A 24,694-nucleotide genomic window follows, 5' to 3' on the forward strand; every position below is an offset into this window, starting at 1 on the left:
GACACACCTGCATGCCAAGCTGAGACATGTTAAGCCTTTAAGAAAGTTTGTTTGACGTCTATTGGGGTGTTGTCATCGGCATTTTTAAATATTCAACCAAAGAAATGGTAAAACCTAAGTTCAACTTTACACTTTTTTTGTTTGTTGTTGTTGTTTGTATGTGTTTCTGAACTCATAAACAACTGTTTTTGTTTTGTTTTTTATGACATACTTGTTCTTCACAGACACCCACTACAAATAGATGATTTATAGAATAGGATACTGGGGATTACACAAAATATAAAGCGTGTATTCATCAATCTCACACTGAAAAGGGAGTGTTAAAGGGGGAAAGGGGGAGGAAACGGGATCTTAAACAACTTGTTTCAGACACTAGATCAGCAGTTGCTGATAATGTCACTGTCTAACACAAAAGCTGCCCTAAGGCTACCTCACTACCTCAGAATATACATTCACACGTCTCTGAAAACTGTTTATATGTCTGTTTGGTTTTATATGTCAAACTTAGAAACAAAATAGTGACAAATTTGATTGTGAGTGATATACTATTTGTGAGTAGCTTTCGCACATGAACGCCTCTAAAGCAGAGAACGGTTTTTTACCACCTTTATCGAGCAACGTGAATGCAGCTTAGCAGTAGCTAGCTAGTCGGCCAAGATGTTAGCATGCACAATGAGTTTCGATTTAAGATTTTCTACTAAATTGGACTTTTTTAACAGTGTTAAGATTCCCTAATACAAGTGCCGCCCCGATTAATCGCTGTAACTCTTTATATTGACCGACTAATGTCATTATTATTACTTCATAATATTTCTGCTGTTAGTTTCGAATGCTAGCCAGCATAGCGCCGTTGCTAGCCATCATAAGTATCTGTCATGCTTATATCCTGCCGGACAGAGATGTTGAATGCAGGCTAAGACACACGCCCCACAACTGTAACTAAAGGGTTGTTATCGTAATAACAGGTAGATGGACAGCATTTTCACTTAGTTATTTCGTTCTAGGTTGTTGCTTCTTTTTCCACAGTATTTCGTAACAAAATAATTATTTTGAATATATGAATATAAAAGTTGCAATGCAATGACGAGGTACATTAGTGTAAAGTAGTCGTTTCTTAGTGGATGTTTTGTTCTTGTTCTCCGAAGGCTCAAAAGCACTTTCGCTGTACTAAATGACACACTGTAAACCCTGTAGTTTTACATTTGATTAGATAATGTTATAAACATGTCATTTCTGCTCTTATTAAAGAGAGCTCTGAGGACATACAGATATACTGTCTGCTTGACACTACTTGTCTAACTGCACGGGCGGTTGGAGACCTCTGTTTCAGGTAGCTGGGTAATTATCATATATCACAAGACTGGGACAAAAGTCACATGGACTCTCATAACTATTTTACTTCTGCTGAGGTAAACTAGTTAAGACTTGTTACTCTTCGTGGTTTATTGTGATGCACTGAGAAGATCGAAGCACACTGATCACTGTAAGGTATGTTCTCACTGACAGACTATACATATATATACTATTCTGTGTCAGTAAAATAGCCCCGCATTTTTGCCTATATTAAAAGCTATCCAGCCTCTAATTTCCAATATATTTCATGTTAAATTGGAGCTGTTTTAATTGTCCTTAGTTTGATATTTCATGTTAAACATATCAAGAGTTTCAGATAATGCGGTCAGTGTATGTACGAGTAATCCCTGTGTGTTTCAGACTGCTCTGTTTCACCTTTTATTGCTCTTTGCTCAGCATGATGTCATTAAGGTAATATCGCCCGTATATATTCAGTGACACACCTGCTGTTTGTGTTTTTGGTTTGTGAGGGATCTCAAGTGAGGAAAAGAGAGCTAAAAGAACTTGTTTCAGACACTGGATGAAAACGGTGTGGCTGAGATAACTGATTACTTTTTTGGACTGTGAGCTACCCCTCTATAGTTCAAGAGGGTTTTGAACGTCACAGGAGTTGAGCAACCAAACGTGACTGGCAGGAACATCTTAGGCCTCTGAAGTTTCTTGTGTGTGTTTCTGTTTCCCCACGCCTTATTATATCACCACAGGTTGACAGGAAGTAATGTAACAGACAGAGTTTAGTAAGATCAAAACTTACTGTGCTGTAAGTTTTTCAGTGCGAGCCAAATATTCTGGTTAGTTATGATGTAATTATTACATGCACAGCACAAGTATGTACATTTGTATCCAGAACTACACAGAGCTGTGATTACTTTCTGTTTCCTTTCCTTGTGTAATGGATTGTTTTGAGCCTAATCATGTCACATGGCTTATTACCCAACAGCTGATGCAAATCAGCTGAAGCAAAAGCCAGGAATGTGAAACCTAAGGCCTCATGCCCTCTTTGTTTTCTCCCCAATTTCCAGTGTCCAATCAGAGAACAGCTTTACTTACTTTACACTGTGTTGTCTTATAAATTCTCAGTCTTCATTAATGCTTTGACCATTTCTGGAAATGTGAGTGTGGGTACATCGCAATTAAGGACAGAGACATGACATACATGCATACATGAGCATGGCTGTTGGTTTCAGTTTCATTTCTCTTCATGCTTGAAACGAAACACAGCAGGGTGGGAGGGAAGGGAGGAGGAGGAGAGTATTTAAGCTTGAACAGGATGTTTCAGGTTCATGTCTTTGTTCAAGGAGAGATGAGTGCAGATCTTATCATTTGAAGGAACAGGTAAGATTGCTCTGATTCCAGCACTTTTGTACTATTGGCTGTATTTTATGCACACATATAACTATTATATAGTCTATATGTTTGTAGAGCCTTTTGGTTTTCATAGATGATAACAGTGTAAACTCACAAACAGTAGTCATCAGCAAACACATTGTGGTTCTTTTGGATAAAACATAATCTGCTTCTGTGGTTAACATGTTCTCACTTATTGCTATTTTGATATAACTAGTGCCATTTTATTCACAGTGCTGCACATTTAGTGTTTGCCACCAGTGATAAAACATTGACTAGTGCACAGGATTAGTAGCCACAACAGTTTGATTTAGTGTTAATTTAATCTTGGACATTTGAGCATTAAAACCTGCACATTTCGCTAGTTTAATTTAAGTAAAACACATTGACACAAAGTCCTTGAAGAAGAAAAGCCAGTAGCTCAAAAGTAACTGGACAAACAACCGTCTTAACTTTAAATATAAAGGAGTGTTTTTAATACTGGTGTGAGAGTCATTAGCGATCAGCCTCTTGGAAATGGGAGAGTATGTATAAAAATGGCTGTAATTCCTTAACAGTTAATTTAACTTTTGTTAAATCATTTGAATTAAATTGAAAGTCTGCACTGCATTCACACCATGGTGCTTGATTAAAATCAAATCTACCGTGGTTGTGTTCAGAGGCAAAATTATAAACAGTCTTATTGTCCAACGACTTGTGGAACTGTATGTGTGCTGTTAATTGGAAGCATCTATCTATATTTACAGAGATGGGAGTGATAGATTTCATTTCAGATCATGCGTGATCATAAATAATAAAGACCTTTAGACACCAGACATGTAAAATTTGTGTGAATATTTGGTCTATTAAAAATGTTTTTTTGGAATCACTTCTTCTTAATGCAGCCGTTCACACCAGCAGCGTAATTTCACAGGAAGAATTTATGGCATTTCTTTTTCCAAACTAAGCTAAATTTTTGCTAAATTTGGGCTGTAGCTTAAATCACACACTATTGAATATTTATTGTTGTATTTAACGGTTAAGTTCAGACATGCGATACATGCAATGAAATGCTCAAAGCAACAAAACAGTAGCTCACAGTGTTGAGTAAATACACTACGCATCTTAGAAAGTAAAGCAAACCTAAGGTGGAGGAGGAATGTTTCAAAGCAGACCTGGTGAAGATGATGTTCACCGAGGACTGAGGAATACTGCGCTGCTTTCATCACTCAACAAAAGTTCAACATTTCAGCACTCCCCCCCCTAAATATAATTTAAAACGTGAAATATCTCCCACTTTGATTCTGATAGAAATCAGAATTTGTTTAAGTTTGCCTCTAAAACAATACTGACTTGTTTAGGTATTTAATTAAATGCTGTAATGCCTATGAGATGCATGCTTTACTTGCTACCATCTTGGTACTCGGATTCTGTGATGAACTGGTGGACACTAGTTTGTGGTGAATCTGTCTTAATATTTTTATTTTATTATTATTGTGACTATTGATTTCTTTAACTTTGTTGTTGCTGTGGCTTTAAATGGAGTGACACTTATAGGAGTAATTCTTTGGGTTCCTCTTTTGATCTGTCACATATGTCTGACCATGTTTTTGTTGTGCTGTTGTGGGTGATGGATATACATGGTAAAGTTCACATACACGATGTGTTTCAGTTGTTCTTCATCTTCTATGCAACTTCGAAATAGCTGAAGCTGTGCCAGAACTTTTCATGAGTCATTCTATGGAAAATTAGTGAGTGTCACACCCTCAGAATCAGTAAATTTTTGTCATACAATAACTTTTGCATGTCTAATCAAGATACTGAATGTTCATATGTCATACTCCAAAAAATAGTCTGAGATAGAAAAAAAGAAAAAAAAAAAGAAAGAAAGAAAGTAAAGCAAACCCTTCTTAGTAAAAAGACACCTCACCTATGAATTACCTTCTCACCTTCCTCATGCATGCATCAGCTGGCAGCCACCAGCTTCAACAGCAACAGGCAATCTGCAGCAACTGTTAGTTTTGGCTGTCTGTCTTGTTATGCCAGGCAGGTATTTGGCAATGGCTTTGTAACCTTATGATAAAACAGCTGACTGCTGGGAATGTGAACATGTAAAGTTGAGTCATTCTCTGGGTTAACAAATACCTGCCTTTATTTACATATTCATTTATCATACAATCTAAAACATGGTATTGGAGAACATAAGAAGCCATTGAACTATACATCAAAATAATATAATAATTAATTATATAATTATATTTGACTATAGCCACATTTACACTGGAGCTTTCAGGGCATATGTGTTAGAGACAGATTCTAACCTTGATGTGTAAGTAATTCTAAACACCTTATAAACACACAACATGAAGAACGTGCTCTCAGTGAGTTGGACATTTTTACAGTTGGCTGTAAAAATAAATTTATTAGCGATTACTTAGAGCAGTGGCGTCACCATTTCGAAACTGGTTAATAGCTGGTTAACACATTAAGTACACTGCCAAACACAGTATACACAGTAACACTAACTTCGGTCCTGTTTTTCTCACTTAAGAAACATTTCTAAACTAAGCCCCATTGTATCTCGTACTGAACTGGAGATTGTCATTGGTGCTTTCATTTCATCAAGACTGGACTACCGTAATTCACTGTTTACATGTTTAAACAAAAACTCCTTGGAGCGTCTACAGATGGTTCAAAACGCTGCAGCAAGACTTCTGACCAAAACATCTAAGTATTCACATGTGACACTGTTGCTAATACAGCTGCACTGGCTCCCCATTGAATTTAGTCCATTTCAAGATTCTGGTTCTGACTTATAGAGCTCTTCATCGACATGCTCCTGCCTACATCATTGAACTTCTACAGCCCCATGTCCCTAGCAGGTCTCTTAGGTCATGTAATCAGGGCCTACTTGTCATTCATCATACAAGGCTGAGAACTAAGGGAGACAGAGCTTTAGCCACGGTGGCTTCCAGACTGTGGAACTCTCTCCCACTGAGCTTAAGATCTCGGGACTCAGTAGCTTCCTTTAAAAAACAACTAAAAGCACATTTTTTTAGAATTGCATTTTGTTAAGTGGTGTCTGTTTTATTTTATACTTTGTTATCCTTGCGTGAAGCACTTTGTGGTCTTTTATCTAGAAAGGTGCTATATAAATAAAGTTTTACTTATTTACTTACTATACAGCAAGCTATATTTCTAGCAGATAATGATATTGTCCATTAATGCTGGTCTCTTTTCTCCCTGATAGTGTCACTCAAGATGGAAAAAGTTCGGACGGAACTAGTGTCCATTGTCAGGGAGCACCCTGATGGGATCCCGCTTAAAAAGCTGGCTATCGTCTATAGCCAGACATATCACAAGAACTTGACCTTATCCAAACTGGGCTTTGACTCCATGACCAGCCTGGTATCCTCGATGGAGAGGGATCTGGTTCTAGAAGAAGAACTGGTGTTTCACAGGGACCATCGTGGGGGAAACCAGGCGACAGCTGGGGCCAAATGTGGAGCTGCAGCTCAAAGTAAGGAATCAGCAACAGCTCCCGAAGTGAAAAAAAGATGTAAGACTTTGAAGAGAATTGTGAAAATGATGAAAGGACATCCGGATGGGATCCCTCTGAAGTTGTTGACTGCAGCCTATCAACAGAAATACAGCCATGACGTCTCCTTAGTCTCTATGGACTTCAAAACAGTTTCCAGCCTGGTAGACTCTTTGAATGAAGATCTGGTTGTGGTGGAGGATGTGGTGTACCATAAGAGTCACCGGCCTCACAATCAGCCTCAGGCTGGGATGTTCACGAAGACTAAAGAGAACAGCAGACCTACAACACCACGTACGCCTGACTCGCTTATCAGGAGCAGTAGCCCTGCCCTTCGTACTCTACCACAGCGCGATGCCAGTCCTCAGATTGTTCCTCCCACTCAGGCAAGAATGAACCTTCTTGGATCTCCTTTGATTTCCACTGCTTCCATATCTTCCTCCCATTATGTTCCTGTTATTCCCCTTCTTACTGTACCCCAGCCAGCTGAGGAATTGTCCCAAGAGCAGCTCTACCAGAGGATCTTAGAGGTTAGCTGTGCACTCTGATACTATATATATATAGATATATATATATAGGCATCTTTTATCTTTACAGTTTGATGCTGACTATCTTGACATCTTAAAAATCTGCAATACTTTTGAGGCTAATAGTTGCCTCTTAAGTTAAAAGGTACAGACATTAAAGGAATCATAATTTATTATTATTAATAATAATAATAATAAACTACATTTTATATATAAAGCACCTTTCAAGACCCCCAAGGACACTGTATAATAGGATAAAACACATAATAGAACAATGACACAATGAAGAACAATAAAACAAAAGCACAAGATAAAAAACTGAATTTTTTAATGTAAAGATAGTAAAGAATGCTTTTTTTCAAATGTGTTTACTGGTTAGCCTAAACAGTAAACTAGAATGCAGTCAGCAGCTGAGCATCTACCATCTCTTATAGATAGTTCTCAGTCCTGTGTCTGTTAGCTCGTGAAGATGAAAATATAAAAAGAGGCCTAAATTGTTCCCTGACATGCTTAGGTTGGGGGTAATATTCCTGGTGGGGTTATTTTAATTTACAGAGTAATGAGTTTTCATTGCAGGAGGATAAATGAATTAAAAAGTCCACTTAGCGTAAACATGTCTCACACTACCTGTGTATACGGTACATTTTTTTTAGTACATAAATTTTGACAAGGTTGTCCCAGATTGACCATGCAGAGTTTTGCATTTGTATTTGCAGCATTCGATTTCATTTGGATTTTGACAACATTTTCCATTCCTCATACCTCTGACTACACGTAATATTACTCAATATTACTCAGTATTACTTATATAGTGAAGAAAACAGTCGACAGAAAACAGACAGAGGAGTTCAGCAATCAGCATTTTTACTGCTTTAAGTACATTATCCAGTTCCATAAACCATTAATGTAGTTATATTTGATAGTGGGAACACACCCATGCTTGTAAATTAAATAGAAGGATGCAGTTAGAGACAGCTCGTTTTCCCTCTCACTACTTAATTTGGTTGAAGCCATCTGTAAGTAGTTTTCTCACCTAAGAATGTGAAAACATAAAGTGTGCTTTGCTCACTTCAATGTATTGTGAGATTGTCTTACATTAAAACAGTTGAAATATGCAAAAAACTGCCAGACACAGAGAGCTTTGTGGAAGTTCTTAATAGAGTTCTTCATTTATGCATTACAAGCTTGTATCTGAATGAACTCATCTTCTACCAATGTACTCTTAAAACTGAACTTTGGCTTCTGCAGTACACTGTGTTATAGCAGGTATTTGCCTATGGAAACCAGTTGGTGTGTAAAAGTTTATTGATGTGTTTCAGGTGATGGGGACGTACCAGCTAACTGCTCCATCAATGGAACAGCTTCAAACCTGCTATTCTCAAAAGTTTGGTGAAAAGTTTCCTCTTGCCCAGTACATGTCACTGTACGACAACTGGGAAGCCAAGAAGCTCCCCACTCAGTCTCAGCCAACAACTCATCCCAAGACTGGGGTGTGGCAGACCGCTGCAGGTAGCCAAACATCAAAACATTCCATTTCAAGCATAAAAGGCAAAGATTCTCAATAGTCCATATTAATTAAATAGTTTGTATTATCCTCCCACAGCAACACAGAGTCCTAAACCTGAAAAAGAACAGGAACAGGCCAGTGGGCTTAGCTTCCTGTCTGCCTCTGATTTTCCAGTGCTGGGGGCAGATCGGAGTTTGACCAAAGAGCAGAAGACCAAAGTGAGGGATGCCAGCCCGAGAGAAGGCAGCGGTCCTGTCTTTAATAAAGGTTATCATGCACAGCTCAGGGAGCTCCTTGGAGAAAATATGCGAGCTGTGGAGGCCATGGAAGCAGACCAGGAGGACTTCAATGGGAGGTGGAGAAACAGGGACATGGATCAGGATACGATCAACACTCTGATGGAGAGTGTCATACGAGAAATCGCTGGGGATGGAGAGCTGGTCACCGCAAAGAAGGTGAGGACGAACTATACTTATTTTTTCTACTGTGTAGCTGTGCATAATATGCTATTTGATCATTTTCCTAATCATTTAGTCTGTTATGCAACATTAAATTATTCTCACAGACTACACTGCTTGCCTCACTGTTTCTAACCCAGGTTACCATCAATATATTTGGTCTTCCTGATATACACACATATTTATTTACGCCAGTTTTCTCGCTTGCAGTTTTCTTCCGTCTTGTTTTTCCTTTAGTTTATCACCAGTTGTTTTTCAGCTGCATCTTTGTTTCTCATCTGCTGTCAAGTTTCCAAGAGGATATTTGATTTGGCCCTTCCCATTTATCTGGGCTTGGCACCATCACTACGGGTGTGCTAGGCTTGTGCTTTCCACAATGAGTCATGTTTCACTCTGTTACATTTGGACTAACTCGCTGCGTTTGATTATGTTGTTGTCCTCTCACTGCCTTTCATTCCTGCTTCCAGGTGATATCCCGGGTATGCAGGCTGGTGCCTTCTTTGGACCCAAGAGGGGTCGAGCACCTGCCTCTTAAAGCTCTAAAAGATCTTCAGTACCTCATTAGAGAGATCAACATGTTCATAGAGGTTGGCACGCATTAGTTTTCACCTGTTTTCTCACTGTCAGGTTGCCAAACTGAATTTTATTTTGTCCTCTTTCTCCCAGACCACCTCAGCAGTGACATCCATCTGTACCCTGTATGAGCTGGGCCAGTCATTAGCTGGCCTCAAGGACAAGAAGCGCTACGAAGAGCTAAACCTCGGCCCCCTTTGCAAGCTCCCCTTCATTCACCGCATATTCAAGATTGACAGCAACACGAAAGATGACGATATCCACCAGATCGAGACTGTAGACATCTTAAAGGTGCATTCACAGGGCTTCAGTTTTGTTTTGCACTTGAGCTTTAATGTTTATAAGAGCTTATTTTGTTGTTGTTGTTGTTAAATTATGTTTTACAGTTACAGTATATGTCATAAATATATGTCGTTTCCATTCTTTTGTTTAGCAACTTCGTGTTTTTAGGAGGAAGCAGACGAAGGTAAAAGTGGACCTGGCTGAGTTTATGAAGCATCTGGCTGACCACTATAACTGTGACTCTCCATACGAGCTGGGCATCAGGATAACTGGTCTTGGCCTGCCCATATCGGTAAGAAGCACAATGTTCTGCTACATTCCAGGACGGTTTACTGATGAGTTATGATCAGCAGAGGTTTGGGACATATTTGCTGGGATATATTATGGTTACACAAGCTGCATGTGCATCCACAGCCACACCCCGCACAGCCTGGGTATCCTCCCAGATGAACCTTCTTGGCAAACATACAGGGAGGCTTGGGATCGAGTTAAAGTGCCAGCATGAATTATTGTTTTATTCTGCTTCCGGCTGTGGTCTCAGCTAGAGCCTATGTCCGCTTGGGACCACACTGATTATTTTTTTTGCTGAAGGTAGTTTCAAGTAACTGATAAATTTAATGAATAATGCTGTGATTTCTTCTCTGTGAACCCCACTGTCCATGCGTTGTTAAGTATTAACTATGACAAACAGTGAGATGTGTGGAAATCTCATTGGGTGAACTTATAACAAAAAAAACGACTTCACTTTTATTTTGGGTAAAGATTAACCTGCTATACTTTGCCATTATTCTCATATTAAACACAAACACATTTGTCTACTCTAGACAATCTCGAAGGTAGGCCGTAACGAGCACACCATCTTGGAGTGTGCCAGGGAGGTGATTCAGAAAGAGCTGGAGGAGGAGATATACGAACGGCTGAGGAAACTCAAAAAGAGCATCTTGGAGCCGCTGAAAGGAGCAGCTTCCTTCTCCTCTGCGGGCAGCTCGGATCTCTCGAAGAAGTATGCCTCAATGACAGCGGCCGAGGTCGTGCTGGCGGTCTTTACAAATGCAGGGGAGGTGTTCAGCCCCAGGATGGCCAAGGTGGGTGTCACACACTGACAGATGTCTTGTGTTACTGAATCTGGACTGGGTCATTCGCCAGTAAGAGGGTCACAGAATGACGCTAAAGCATCCATCAAAGTTTGAGTGAGAGCGTGTGTTAGTTGGTTACAACTTTAATAGCTAGACTAAAGCATTTAGGTGTGAATGAGTTATAGCAGGGCTGTAACTTGAGTTATGTGACTGACGGCACATAACTAGTAAGATGTGGTTTATATGTTTATTTTTATATGTTACCTGTGAATCCAACTGGCTGAGGTGAATGCTCACTTTGTTTTCTTCATATAGTCAGGATAATATTATGTGATGACAAAAACTCCTGTTCAACAAGCTCAAACATGAAGAAAAGTAAGCGGCCAACACTGTTTTGTATTAAGAACAAATAGAAATGAAAGCTGTCTCTAGTATGTCTATACGATACATCCCAGCTCGGTCCATACATACAAGAGACTGGAAGATAAAACTAAAAGCAAGGCACAGGGAGCAAATATCTATCAAAATCAAACAGGAAGTGAGCAGTGATAACTGAACAGGGAAACACAGATGCACAAATGAACAATACAGGGGAAGTGACACACGAGGAAGAAAAAACAATCACTAAGAGTAGAACTAAACCCAAGTACAACCAGGAACTAGAAACTAAATACATGAAGAAGACCTGCAGCAGGCTGGTGACCTGTCCGGGATGTGCCCTGCTTCTGACCCGGGGCCCTTTGCTGTGTGTCTTTTCCCCATTTCTCTGTCTTTTTTAACTGCTCTACCGTTGAATAAATGCCCAAAAAAAGTTACACCAACAAAACAAAAGTCCATAAACTCAAAAACATAACATGACATATGAAGGTGCACTTTGCTGCCTGCTGAGAGCACCTATTCCCCTCTCTTTCTATTAGTGATCTATTATTTTGTTATTTTAAGAATGTAGTTTCTATATAATTTACAGATTTGGATTATTCATATAAGATAGAAGTATAGTAATTAGTAATGCTGTTTGATTATAAATTAAGATGGCATCTAAAGTACTTAAAATACTAGTAGATGTTTTGTTTTTTCTGCAGACCAGTAAGATAATACATGAGGCCTGTAAAAGACTGGCCTACTGGCCTGCAGTGCTGTCTATATATAGTAATTATGCGCTGTTTTACAAATGTAAAACAGCTTTTGCCGGTTTTCATCAGAGAAACCAACCTACTGTGGATCATTTTACAGGAATTATCAGTGACACATACTCCATGGAAAAGGTGGTTTTCACCTCTTGTATATGAAAAAACGAATGGAAAAAACAGAGTTGTGGGATTGTTACTCAAAGTAAACACACACCAATTCTTACATTGAGCATCAGTGCCCAAACTATGCCTGTGTTTCTATTATATTTGCTGTAAACCAAGCGAGACCTCACATTCTGCCCCAGAACAGACAAGTGAAAAACAAAAACAAAGACAAGACTGTGCTGGAAATGTGTTAGTCCAAATTGGCAGGTAATAGCAAAGCAGGTTTCAGATTTCACACCGTCCACATTTATCAGAAAAACTAGACTTTTGGAAAAGATTTTCTAGTTTGTTTGTTTTTTTCAGAGTCAGTTCTTAGATATAATAAACAGCATCCACACACAGTAATGGCACACACGAGATTGAAGTCTGTGTTTGCTCTGAGCAGAGAGAGAAGCAACAGAGAAGCTAGGTGTGCCTGTTTTATTTCTGCGCTCCTGTGACACAATGCTCTATTTGTTTTCTGATCCAGCACGTCCAGAACTTCCTGCTGCAGGTGTCAGGTAATCGGCTGGAAACAGCTCTGTTTCAGCTGGCCATCTGTGGGGGATCCCTGGCTGTTCCACACGACCTAGTGCCCAAAGACAAGACCTCCAAACCCACGGAAAAAACTAAACCAGAGGACAAATCCACCAAATCTCTCCCAAGCGAAGGTTTCTAACGCAAGATGTTACACATATATTAGCTTATCCTATCCTAAACATGAATCTGTTATATTTTTAAATGGCAAATGCACATTTCTACTCTCTATTTCTCAGCTAAAGTGAAGCAGTATCTAAGGGACAAACTGGCTGCTCAGAACTCAGCTATCACTTTGGCACACATTGCTTCCTTGGAGAAAAAACTGTCTGAACACTTCCACGTGAAAGACTTCCTGTCTTTAGAGAAAGGCAGCTTCCTGGAGTTTTTGGTGAACAACATTCAGGTAGTTCTCTCATTTTTGATTTACTTTAACTCTGCAAATCGCAGGTATGGGACCAAATTAACAAAGCAAAAGAATTTGCGGTCATAATAAGGAGATAACAAGTTGCACCAAATCATCCAAATTCAGTGTCTCTCATCTGGTTGTGTGCAGCTGCTGCAGGACACAGTGGGGTCCACCTTGATTCTGGGCAGCAGCATGGAGCGAGCCGGCAGTGGCTTCAGACCCTCCAAACAAGATGTTTTTGAGTTCATCAAACAGTGCGGCGACGTAGCCTCCACTGATCCAGATGAAGTGAGTCATAAAAACAGACACAGATACAGCAACCTTTTTTCACAGTAGATGTTCTAAAACTACACTGCAACTGTGTTTCCTCAGCTCTCCTACATTGAGTCAGCACTGAGGTCTCACTATGGGGTCCGGGACAGTCGTGACTTGGGGCATGGTCCTCTGCACAGACTGGCTGACCTGGTCCAACGCCAAAAAGCACTGGGTGGAGGAGGACTGAGCCCAGTCTGCTATGAATCAGCCCTGTTTGCTAAACAAGGCAAATCAAGGTTAGAAGCCTATCACCAGACAGACAGAAATGCACCTCAGTATATGGGAAGGATTTGTAATGTTATGCTTTTCCTTATGTTTATTGTATATCTGTAAGAGTGGTGGAGGCAAAAACTCAGGCTTTGTTTGTTTTTTTACTTCTGGCACGGTGTGTCAGTGAGAGGCTCCACCCACCTGCTGTTCAAACCTTCTGTTTGTGAGGAGAAGCTAATTAGAAGAGGTTAGCTAAAAGGGACAGCAGCCTTAAATGGAGACATGGTGAAATGGCTTGATTCAGACACACTGTACCAAGGCTTAGTATTAAGATAAATAAGGATTGCTATGAACTCTGAATCAAACAAAGCCGCTCTGCCTGGACATGTAGAGTCCAACAATAAATATGTAGAGCTGGAAGTGAGCATGCTAGGTCCCCTTTAAAATGAGAAAACCTTATGGGAGGATGAATAACTTAAAGATAAACTCCCCATCATTTGACAGGTCCAGTTTTCATGTCAGTTGCCTTTATTCTTCTGTCTTTCACATCCATGAACAGTGCTGAAGGTGGATTTGAGTCAGTGGGTCGGCTTGGTGAAATGTCCAAGGATCAGGCCCTGGCCAGCTTGCTCTCCTGCCCTCTGCTGGAGGATTTAAGTGAGTGGAGCCAGTGGGAGCTGATCTTTAAACCCCTTCACGGCTCCCTCAAGGAATTCATTGAAAAAAATGCAGGTAGGCACGAGGCATATTGCTTTGAACATGACCATTTTTAGACTTTTTAAACTGAACAAAATGTGATGTATGGAGTGGCTGTAGCTCAGGAGATATAGCAGGTCATACTTGCTGAGCTACAGCATACCGTATTCCTGAGTCAGCTAACTCAGGCATGTTGTAGAAAGCACTTTGAGTGCTTAAATGTAACTTAACCATATACAAGGTGTCCCATTTCCCATAAACCAGTGATCGGTGTAAAATGAGTTGATAAAACGGTACGTCGTTCAGTGATACGGTATATGTGTAGACTGAATCCAGAATGAATCCTTGGTAATATAGAGTGCATTATTTTTACCTTCTGCCATTCAGTTCAGCTAATTATGTACAAACAAAGCCTTGTTTCGATTTAAAGATATAAATAAAAAATGTTTGTTTCTGCTGTCAAAAAGTGCCAAACGTGTGTAGAAATCATGTTTGATTATCACATTAAGTCCACAAGAGGGCAGTCGATACAAGGTGAGACGTAACTAACCGTACCAGTGCACTCATTTCAACATAAACATGACTACACACTGTAAAATAAAAAGATGATTAGATTAAGTTACATACTTTAAAATAAATGTGGAAGACACAGAGTGAGCACTGCTGTGACTGCAACAACAAGTGTAGCTGAAAACTGCAGCAGTGCCACACACAGCTGCTCCCACTTTTACGGCTGTGCTGCAGTTGGGTCCTGCACTTTGAGCTCCTGCAAGCTCTTACTAAGATAAATATAACCTTATTTGTTGAAGGCCTTAGTTTGCATATTCTAAGTTTTAACATTAAAGGACAGGATGACCACCACTGTGTCTCACATTGCACAGAGAAACATTTATCCTTTCACCTTTTGGTTTGGTTTTTCCACTTTAGCTTTTGAAGATGTTTAATTGTAGTTTAGTCAGTTGTTAATTTTTATTAGACATTTGTAGTGTTATTATATGGAGAATAAATGCCAGAGATCAGTATGGATATTAGAATAAAAAAAAGAGAACATTATGAAAGCAATTGACTCACATTCATTCAGACATCCAAAGTCTCAATAAGCACGTCCGTTACAGCCTCATCAGAAGAGCTGTGATAAAGTATTTACCAAATTAACAAGGACTTTGCAAAACCATTACTGTTAGTTACTTTGCTACTTTGTTTTATTTTAGTTAATAAAAATGCTTTTCTAGTTTTGGTTCGCAGTTATTTTTAGTTAACTAAATCACATTTCTTAAGACATATAGAATCTAGTGTCTCATTTATTGTTTAGTGTTGGAACAGTTAAAAAAGCCAGCAACCTCGAAAGCAAATTTTAGATAACTGAGTACTAATTTGATTACATCATCTTTTCATGATGTTTTCATTTCAGAATTTGAATGAAAATGGGATGAGTTGAATTTAAAAAAAACAGAAGCTGAATAAAAACAACAGAAGTTGAAAAACACAGAAGAGAAATATTTCAGAATTCTGAATTCTGAGAAAAAAATAATTCAGAATTTGAATTAAAAACAACAGAAGTTGATTGCGGAAAAGAAAAAGAAGACGTGCCCATTTGTATTTTTCCTAGTTGCCGTAATCCTCTTCCATACCGAGACACATAAGCTGTCTGCATCATTTGGGTATTCAGGCTTTGATAATTAAATTTGATGTGTCCTCTTGAGCAATTAGCAGTAATACAAAGGCATCAACAACTAATGGGTGATTTCATGTTTTACTTACTGCACAGGTAATACAGGCCTAGCAGCATTAGAGGTCACCCCCGGTGTGCTGTTTAGGGTCACCACAGACACAGGAGACAAGCACTTCTCTAGTGCCACTACGGCCCTCGATCCTGTGGGCACAGCTGGCCACCTTGTGTCCATGGTGGTAGCTGACGGAATAGTTAATGCTCCCATAGCCCTCCTGAGCAACCACATGCAAAGCTCTCTGGCAGCAGCTGTGGCTAAAGAAGGTAGGTATTTAACAGGATAGATGCTGGAAAATCATTTTGCTCCATAGAAAAGAGTAAAGCACAACTGGACTAACAGAATTTGTGTCGTTTAGATTTGTCCATGGCTGAGGAGGATGTGTCATGTTACGACAAAGTTGCCAAGTTCCTCCTGGAGTGTTTCACACGAATCCCCACCAGAACCTGTCAGGCTCTTCTGCTGCAGGTCAGGAGTGGATGCTGAAAAATGCATCTCATGTCTTCTGCAGAAGGCTAGAAATTCAACATCTGATATGTTATATATTTATATCCAACTGAAATCTAGTTGATGTTTTGATTAGTTTGTGCTCTTTGGCACAACATAAACCCTTGATCATATTTAGTGTTATTGGACATCGATGCTGGCACTATGTGTTGATGATTCCAGTAAACAGCTTTCAACCAACAAAAAGGGAACATGTGACAACATTTCAGTGTGTCCTGGAACACATGAGTGGGCAGCTTTAGCCTCTGAATTTAGTTTGTTCAGCTAAATCGCTGAAGAGGAGGCTGTTATTCAGTTGTCATGTCAACCACAGACTTAGATGGCTTGTTGGACATCTCAGAGCTAAAGCTCTCTCAAGTTGTCTGCAACATCAAACATCACGGTCATGTGCATTTAAAATTCTGGCATTTATGTTCTTCCAGGTGTTTTTGGAGCCCTTCTCCCGTGTCCTGGGCCAGGCCAAATCTAAACGGGTCCTGATGACCGTGGCTCAGTCGGAGCCGAGGTACATGAACTGTCTGCATCGTTTGGGCATCCTTCTAGGCATCCCAGACTGGATCAAAGACTACGAGAAAAAGCTGAACCCACCTCAAAGCCAGAGCTGTAACACATACTCAGCACCTGTGGACCAAGCCAAGGTCAGAACACAAGCGAGGGAATCTATAAATGTAGCTTATACATTACACTGGAATTGAAGAGTCCTTTTTGTCAGTGACATATATCAGCACAACATCAATCCACAAAGTTATGGACTATGTATTTAGAGTATACTGGAATCTCACTGCTGCTCAAATAACATAAAAAATGGCATGCGGTATATGATAGCTGAGTTGTAAAGTAAGCAGTAATAGTAAGAGAAAAACACAAAAAAGGGGAAAAAAGCAACATATAAGAACTGGTTCTAGTGGAAAGTCTGCTTTTTTTAAGGGTATAAGGCCAAAGACCTGCTGCCACGACAAAGCAGCAATGTTTAAACATTTTTATTGCGCAAAAGGAACTCTTGAGGTTCAGAATTGAGACTTATTATCACTAGATATAGGAGATATCTATATTTTCTTCTGCATCAGAGACTTCTTAAAGGGCAGATGTAAACTGCTGGATAGCTAACGTTTGAATAGAATGTATATAAAATAGGTCCCGTGAGCCAAAAACCTGGATTTCTAGACATTTTTTCTCCACTCTTGACTCTTGTATGATTTCTAGGACAGAGTCACGTCAAGAAAAAAAAATTAGTTAATCATTTTCAAAATGAATTTGAAATTCCAGATTAAACACTAAAATGTATTTAGAGAAAAAGGTTGAAATGTGGAGATTACTGCATCTACATATAACCCTCTACAAAATGCACTGTTAAACAAACTGATCAGCCAACTTGTACATACATCGTCTTGGTTGCACATCCATAACTATCATAACTGCATCTGTCCATTACCAGGCTGTTCATTTTGTACAAATCCACTCTCCCACATTCGTGTGTTTTTCTGTTTTTCTGCATCCTTATTCTCATCACACAATATGTTTACGTTCTGAAGAGAAATCATTTCCTTCCTTGTTACTGAAAACGATTCTGAAGTTTGATTTTACTCCCAGGGCAGCTGTGGCAGTTTGTATTGAGACAACAACTGTAATCTCCACATTTCTACTTGTTTTTTTTTTTCGAAATACAATTTCGACCTTATTCTCAAAAAGGTCGATAATAATTTTTTTTCTTAACACGGCCCAAATACTTGTTCGTAGATTTCAGTGATATTCCTGATGCAAGTCATTTTAGGCACGCAACTCTGGCTGTTTGCACGTGAGCAGCCTCCTGGTGGTTTTATTAAAATTCTGCAGAGGGTAATTAGAAAATGTACAATTAAAGGGAAATCAGCTTGTTTCAGACAGTGGATTAACTGGACGGCTACACAAAGGCCCACTATTAAATTACTAAGGTTTATTTTGAACTTTGAATCATGCAGTATAAAAATGTGGAGCTCCTCACAGATCCATTTTGCTGTGAGGAAACAGCGCTAACCAATGAGGTGCCATTAAGTCACATTGATCAGATTGATTGGTCAGTGACAGCACAGTAAATTTATTAATTAATTATTTGAATTGTGTGGAAAGTACAAAGCAGTAAAAATACAGAAATGTGAAGAAATGCTCAACAATGTTGTCTACTAGTTGTAATGTTGCACACTGTTGCTCAGCAGCATATTTCTGTTATTAACTTATTCTTCTTACCTTTCTTATGTCTTCAGTCTAATTTGACAGATTCTGAGTGCAGCAGTCTGTCAGCTCTCAACATGAGTGAAGATGACTTTCTTGAGGATAACATCATGGACAACAGCTTTGAATCCTCCCAGCTGTACCACAGCCCACACCAAGGTGATTGAAAGTGGCTCTCCACTGCAGGATTTTGAACTTTATTACTGTTTTCATACTGTGACAAATTATAATCTGCTTCCATTTTTGACATCTTTTACCAAATGTGTTCTTTAAGTCAACGATGAGCAAGACATAGAGGCTGAGGAGGAGGAAGAGGATGAAGAGCAGCTGTATGAGTTGGCCTCGGTGCCTAACGGAGAGATATCAGACGTCAGCAGCGACGCTGAAGGAGGCCAGGGCGAGGAACAGCTCAAAATGTCTGACGGAGATGAAAAGGAGGGTGACAGTTGTGAGTCCGAGGACACAATCCAGAGAGCCGTCATTGAAGACATCAGGTTTGTCACCTTTATCCATAACTGCTCTGTCCGTTTAAGTGTCATGATTTGGTTGTGGCTGCTCTGTCACTCTTTTTTGGTCTCCTCTTTCTCTGACAGGAAAAGTGAGTTTGGCATCGGAGTGAAACTGACAGCTGAAGGCCAGAAACTGATGCAGGTCCACCAGGAGCGACTGGGCCGCAGCTTAGACCGCCTCTCCACTGAACTCTACAGCAAGGACACACACTTTGTCCTGGAGCTCATTCAGGTAGAAATCTGAACGTGTTTATCAGAAGCTTCCAGGAGTTTCTCCATCCTGATTTCTTAGATTTTTTATATTTGTCACACTTTCAGGTTTCATATCATCAAACGTATTTTAAGATTATACGAAGATAACCCGAGTTAATACAATATGCAGTTTTTAAATCAAGATTATAGATCATAAAAACCCAGAACAACTTCTAAAGAAGTGCAGGCCTCACTTGTCTTGAGGCACTTGGGTAATACAGTATGGAAATCATCTGAAACACACCTGCAAGTCCACCTCTGATTGGCTAAAAAAGGCCAAAATGAAGGTTTTAGCGTTGCCTAGTTAAAGTCCTGAGTTAAATCCGATTGAGATGCTTTGACATGAGCTTAATGTTTGGAAACTAAAGCAATACTGTTGAGAGTGGGTAAATTTGGTGGATCTTAAAAATTGTCTGATGAACCGAAACGTGGCCGGTGTGACAAATAAGAAAAAATAAGAAATCAGGAAGGATAAAAACAGTTTTCAAAGATCTGTAAAACAAAAAACAGCAGTTTGATTGTGGGTCTAAAATTCTATGAAAGGAAACTTCTTTGCTTTAGTATTTTGATTTGAATTTTGTCCAATATCCTCCGAACTCTTTGTATTCCTTTCTTTCAGAATGCCGACGACAACAGTTACCCGGCAGAGCCTGGTGTTGTTCCAGCGCTGGCTTTTATGGTGGAGCGAGACTGTATCACTGTCCTCAACAATGAAACCGGCTTCCAGGAGAAGAACATTCGGGCTATTTGTGATGTAGGCCGCAGCACTAAGGGAAAACACAAATATGGATACATTGGTAACTGCATTTGGCCCTCTTTCATTCTTCCACCGTTACAACTGTGTAAAGGAATTTAAATTTTTTGTGTGTAGTGTTGGAGAACTTAAAACCACATAGACAAATGACGTTCTCCTGTTTTACTTCGTACAGGACAGAAGGGCATTGGCTTCAAGTCAGTGTTTAAGGTCACAGACTGTCCTGAGATTCATTCCAATGGCTTCCACTTGCACTTTGACAAGAACTGTGGCCCCATGGGATACATCCTCCCCCACTGGACTGAAGATACGAGGCCTCTGGATCCACAGCTGAGGGACATAAATCAGCACAGGTCAGATGACTTATTGATCCCAGTACCCTGAGAGTCGATCAGCTAAATTGAATTGATCTGTTACCAGTTTCAGTATTTACACCAGTGCTTTTCTTGGAGCTGTTTCTAAAAACAAACCTCTTATTTTAACTTTGGAGTTCAATATTACACAGTTGTGATAAACTACACTACAGAGTGAAGCTAAAACCCATCTTTACCGTCATCTCCCTACATACTTCATGTTTGTGAGATCCAAAGTAACAAACGGCATCTGCATTGTCAGCTTCTTGGTCAGGTCTGCTCATTTGTTGCCCTGTAATCTGTGGGGCTCTCAGTGGATCGCTGAAACGCTGACTGTGTCTGTGTGCATAAATTGGCACATTGTTTGTAGGTCAGCTGCTAAACGTTCCTCTGCTTTTTGCAAGCGTGGTCTCACGATAATTTGCCCTGCGTCAGAGTCTGACCCTCTTTGTTTATGTCCCCACTCTAGTATAAATAGTTGTATTCCTTGTTTATTGTTATAATACGGGTAATTTAGTTTGGTTATGGGGAAGCCAAAACATCTGTTTAACTTTATTAGCAGTCTGCTGCTCACATTAGACCCATGGTCTAATTTTTTGTCTTCTTCTCTTTTCAGCTGGACCACTAAGATCAGCCTTCCTCTCCGGACTGAGAGCCATCAGACCAGGAACCTGTTTCATGACGTGCACCCTTCGCTGCTGCTCTTCCTGCATCGACTACGCTCCATCACCATCTACAATCAGGTAAGTCAACAGCAAGCGCTTGCACATGTGTGTTTTTGCACATAAACCCACCTAAATGGATTAGGAATAAAAGACCTTGTTGCTACTGTATTTATTGTGTCTATGTGCAGAGTGAGAAGCGTTTCATGACGATGACTCGTAAAGATCTCAATCACAATGTGCTCGAGGTGGAACACTCGGAGGGTACCGAGCGCTGGCTAGTGGTCAAAACCACACTGAAGCCCAAGAAGGTGATGCACACAAGCTAACTCCCACAACTTTTTAGGCGCACATATCATATTTGGATTTCAGAACAACAACTAACCATCTGTTCCTATATTCCATCCCTCCTGGGGCATAAATAAAATCTGCTGTGGATTTGCATTTCTCTGATGTACTCCTGTAAATATGAGTGTTGATCGTTCTGCTCCTCAAATGTCTTTTCTCGGGTTTCCATCAGACTTTATGAAAATTTATTCACTGGATAGTATTTTCAAACACCACCGAGCTGATTTTAATGATCTGTCTGGCTGAAAGGGTTCAGTAATACCTGCTCTTACTCCTTCAGCTGTTTTCCTTCTTTTATTTCCCAGAGGCAGCGTCCTGTTACCTGCAGTTAGGTTATGTAAGAGAATGAGCAAAGCTGAGTGACAGAGGCTATTTGAGACACGCTGTGCTCTTGATTTTCTTCTCTTTTTTTTCCAGTGGCCTCACTTTTTGCAAACCCATTTGTGCAAGAAGTCAGCCTGTTAGCAAGTTGTTGGCTCTGTTGTGACATTGATTTGTGCCTCCTTCAGATCAAAGAGGATGTAGAGTCGACCGAGCTCGCTCTGGCTTTCCAGCTTGGCAGCGACTCCACAGGAAGTAACATTGTGTGCCAGCCTCAGAAGCAGCCCGTGTTTGCTTACCTGCCCCTTCGCAGTTTTGGCTTCCGTTTTATCATCCAAGGTGAGAGTGGAGATGAGAGCAGTTTATTCACGGGCGCCGTTGGGTGAAGAACAAGTGCAGTCAATAACTGATGTCCGTTTCTTGTTTAGGTGATTTTGACATCCCTTCTTCTCGTGAAGATGTTGACAGAGACAGCTCCTGGAACCAGTGGCTCCGGTCTGAAATAGCACAGCTCTTCCTCCAGGCCATGGATGTCTTCACTGTAAGACATAGCTGCAGAAATAGAGAACAATAACCAAGAAAGTGCAATATTATATGATACATGGAATGTGTATGCACATTATGTTGCAGTATGAAATCATTAGAAACTAATATGCAAGTTGATTTAGAAAATATGATTTAAGGATCGTTTACTGTGACGTATCTGGGCAGGAGGATAAAATTTGAAAATTTGCTCAGTCATACTAACCAGAAATTATTAGCAGATACATTAAATCATTCTATTAGAAGAGAGCGTTAAAACTGCATATTTGATACATTACTGTGTAAAATAAATTCTGAGCACTGAAGTTTATGAAATCTGATAATATGCAGATTTGGTATGTAGCAGGAAATTACAGGTCTGTCTATTTCCAATAAAGGCTTGGTTCTTTTTGTAGCTGAGGTAACTAAAGAAAAAGTCTAGAACATAAAGTATTATTAGGCTAATATTAGATCTCGGTTGTGTCTCCGTCTGAAGAGAGCTTTTTCTTTTATGTCATATTCCATCTTCTCGTTGTTCCAGAATCACCCAGAGTTCAAGGGACTGAAGGGCCTGTGCCAGTTCCTTCAGTTTATCCCCCTGTCTGACGAGGTTTTGGACTTCTTCAAGCCTGTTGCCGGGCAGATCATTCAGCTGCTCAAGGGCAAATCCTTCCTGCCTACTCTCAGTTCAGGTATTATAAAACTAAACTAAAAACTGAAAAATGAAAGCAAGACCAACAATTTCTAATGCAGAGTGTGATACAGATTAACTCAATTTGGGAATATTTCTTGAATGAAAAAAGCTCAAATGAACCAAAGATTTCACTTCATTTAAAGTTAAAGCTGAGTCAAAAGGAACAAGAAATAACCTCAGAGTGTCCTAAAGAGGGAGCAGATCTAACATAAACAATAAGGTCCCCAAAATGGAACCCTGCGGCACACTGTAGGCAAGAGAAGTGGAACAGGACACAGAAAAGGATCATTCAGGCAGATATGAGGAGAATCAATCAACCAAAGCGGAGCCCGATACCAGCCCGAACCCAGTCTCTCAGGCTATCGACAAAACCTGGTGGTCAGAATTTAGTTTTTTACGAGTTTAGGTCAAAGTGTCACTTTAAAGAGGAGCTGTTTAAGTAAGATGAGCAATGCAAAAGCCAGACTGGATCACCCCAATACTGCATTTATCCAGAACATCTGTCAGCTCGTGAGCTACAAGCTTTTATAAAATGTTTGCAAGAAATAATAAACTGGAGATTAATGTGTAAGTGCTAAGAAGAAAAGATTCAAGGCTGGCTTTTTTTTAAAAATGACAGCATTCTTAGAATAAGCAAGGACTTGACTAGAGACCAGTGAAGCACTGATTACAGTTCGCATACAGACACAGACACGGGTAAACCTGTTTTAAACAAAGATGCAAGTAAAATGTTGAGTGAGCCAGAGGATATTTCCATTGAGTCAACACAAGTTTAACCAGCTCAGGTAAAGGTAAAAACGGAAAACCAAACAGGTTGAGCTGGGGTTAGACCAGAGCACAAACAGGAGCATGTCAAAGAAATATGAAAGATTATTTCTTCCCTGTAACACTGTAAACATTCCTCTGCTTTCTCTCTCAGATGGTAAGATTGTGTACAAGCTGCCCTCCCAGGTGGCCGTCTGTCAGGACCCTGTGATACGGGAAGTGATTGGTGGAGGTGAGCTGGAAAAGCATCTGTCTCTGTCCTATCTGCATCCGGATCTAAGCCCAGCACCGCCCACCTCCCTGCTCACTCACCTGGGAGTCCGATACCTGCGGGGAACGGATGTTACCATAGTAACCACAGCCATGGCCAAGGAGCTGATGACAGTAGGAGGTATCCATTCAGGTGTGTGCAGAGCAACACTGGCATCTCACAGTGAGGGCAATATGATGCTGCATAGTTATATTGTCATTATAATAAATGGCTAAACTTTAAATATTCCATTTTGTTTCTTTTTCATTCAGTAGAAACAAACTGATGTTTTCTCTGCCTATGTAATGGCAAATCTGAACACCAGACTGTGTCATATGATTGTTGGGTTTTTCTCTGTATCTATGAAGCGCCTTGAGGCGACTTTTGTTGTGATTTGGCGCTATATGAATAAAATTGAATTGAATTGTGTTACTTTCAGATGCAGGTCTACATCAGCTGGCCAGGCTGCTGGTTTGTAACTTCCGAGCTCTGGAGCATGGATACGGAGAGGCAGATTCCATCCTGCAGACGCTCAGAGAGCTACCCATAATCCCTCTAGCTGACGGACGTGCGGTGGCACTAAGTGTGGAAGGAGTGTTCTTTCCAATGGAAGAGAGCAAGACCAAGAAAAAGAAAGCTCAAGCACAGACAGGTAATACTCTGACTTCATAACTCTATTAGTGGCAGTATGTAGTGGCTAAGAGGCTTGATCTGTGAAATGTGATCGGTGATTAAATTGCA

At 40.1% G+C, this 24,694-nt stretch overlaps 1 protein-coding gene across 4 annotated transcripts in view; it reads left to right on the forward strand.

Annotated features, from left to right (window-relative positions):
- Nucleotides 1-594: 594 nt before the first annotated feature.
- LOC309712516 (uncharacterized protein) overlaps nt 595-24,694 on the forward strand; it is a 45,948-nt gene continuing 21,848 nt past the window's right edge. The window contains exons 1-28 of one of the 4 annotated variants that reach the window (XM_082543345.1): nt 595-965; nt 5,930-6,747; nt 8,064-8,253; nt 8,348-8,706; nt 9,177-9,296; nt 9,376-9,573; nt 9,716-9,856; nt 10,389-10,649; nt 12,405-12,585; nt 12,691-12,857; nt 13,008-13,148; nt 13,233-13,411; nt 13,945-14,117; nt 15,850-16,074; nt 16,167-16,276; nt 16,738-16,953; nt 18,556-18,682; nt 18,798-19,017; nt 19,117-19,264; nt 19,904-20,081; nt 20,214-20,391; nt 21,008-21,134; nt 21,245-21,364; nt 21,911-22,061; nt 22,151-22,263; nt 22,786-22,936; nt 23,858-24,106; nt 24,393-24,605. In XM_082543345.1, coding sequence (XP_082399471.1) covers nt 5,941-6,747; nt 8,064-8,253; nt 8,348-8,706; nt 9,177-9,296; nt 9,376-9,573; nt 9,716-9,856; nt 10,389-10,649; nt 12,405-12,585; nt 12,691-12,857; nt 13,008-13,148; nt 13,233-13,411; nt 13,945-14,117; nt 15,850-16,074; nt 16,167-16,276; nt 16,738-16,953; nt 18,556-18,682; nt 18,798-19,017; nt 19,117-19,264; nt 19,904-20,081; nt 20,214-20,391; nt 21,008-21,134; nt 21,245-21,364; nt 21,911-22,061; nt 22,151-22,263; nt 22,786-22,936; nt 23,858-24,106; nt 24,393-24,605 — 5,443 coding nt within the window. In that variant the 5' untranslated portion in view covers nt 595-965; nt 5,930-5,940. The other 3 variants (XM_082543344.1, XM_082543343.1, XM_082543346.1) reach the window with 3 other exon arrangements.

This window comes from Aulonocara stuartgranti (genome assembly GCF_965226115.1).
Source record: "Aulonocara stuartgranti genome assembly, chromosome: 8".
In the NCBI taxonomy this organism is placed as follows: domain Eukaryota; kingdom Metazoa; phylum Chordata; class Actinopteri; order Cichliformes; family Cichlidae; genus Aulonocara; species Aulonocara stuartgranti.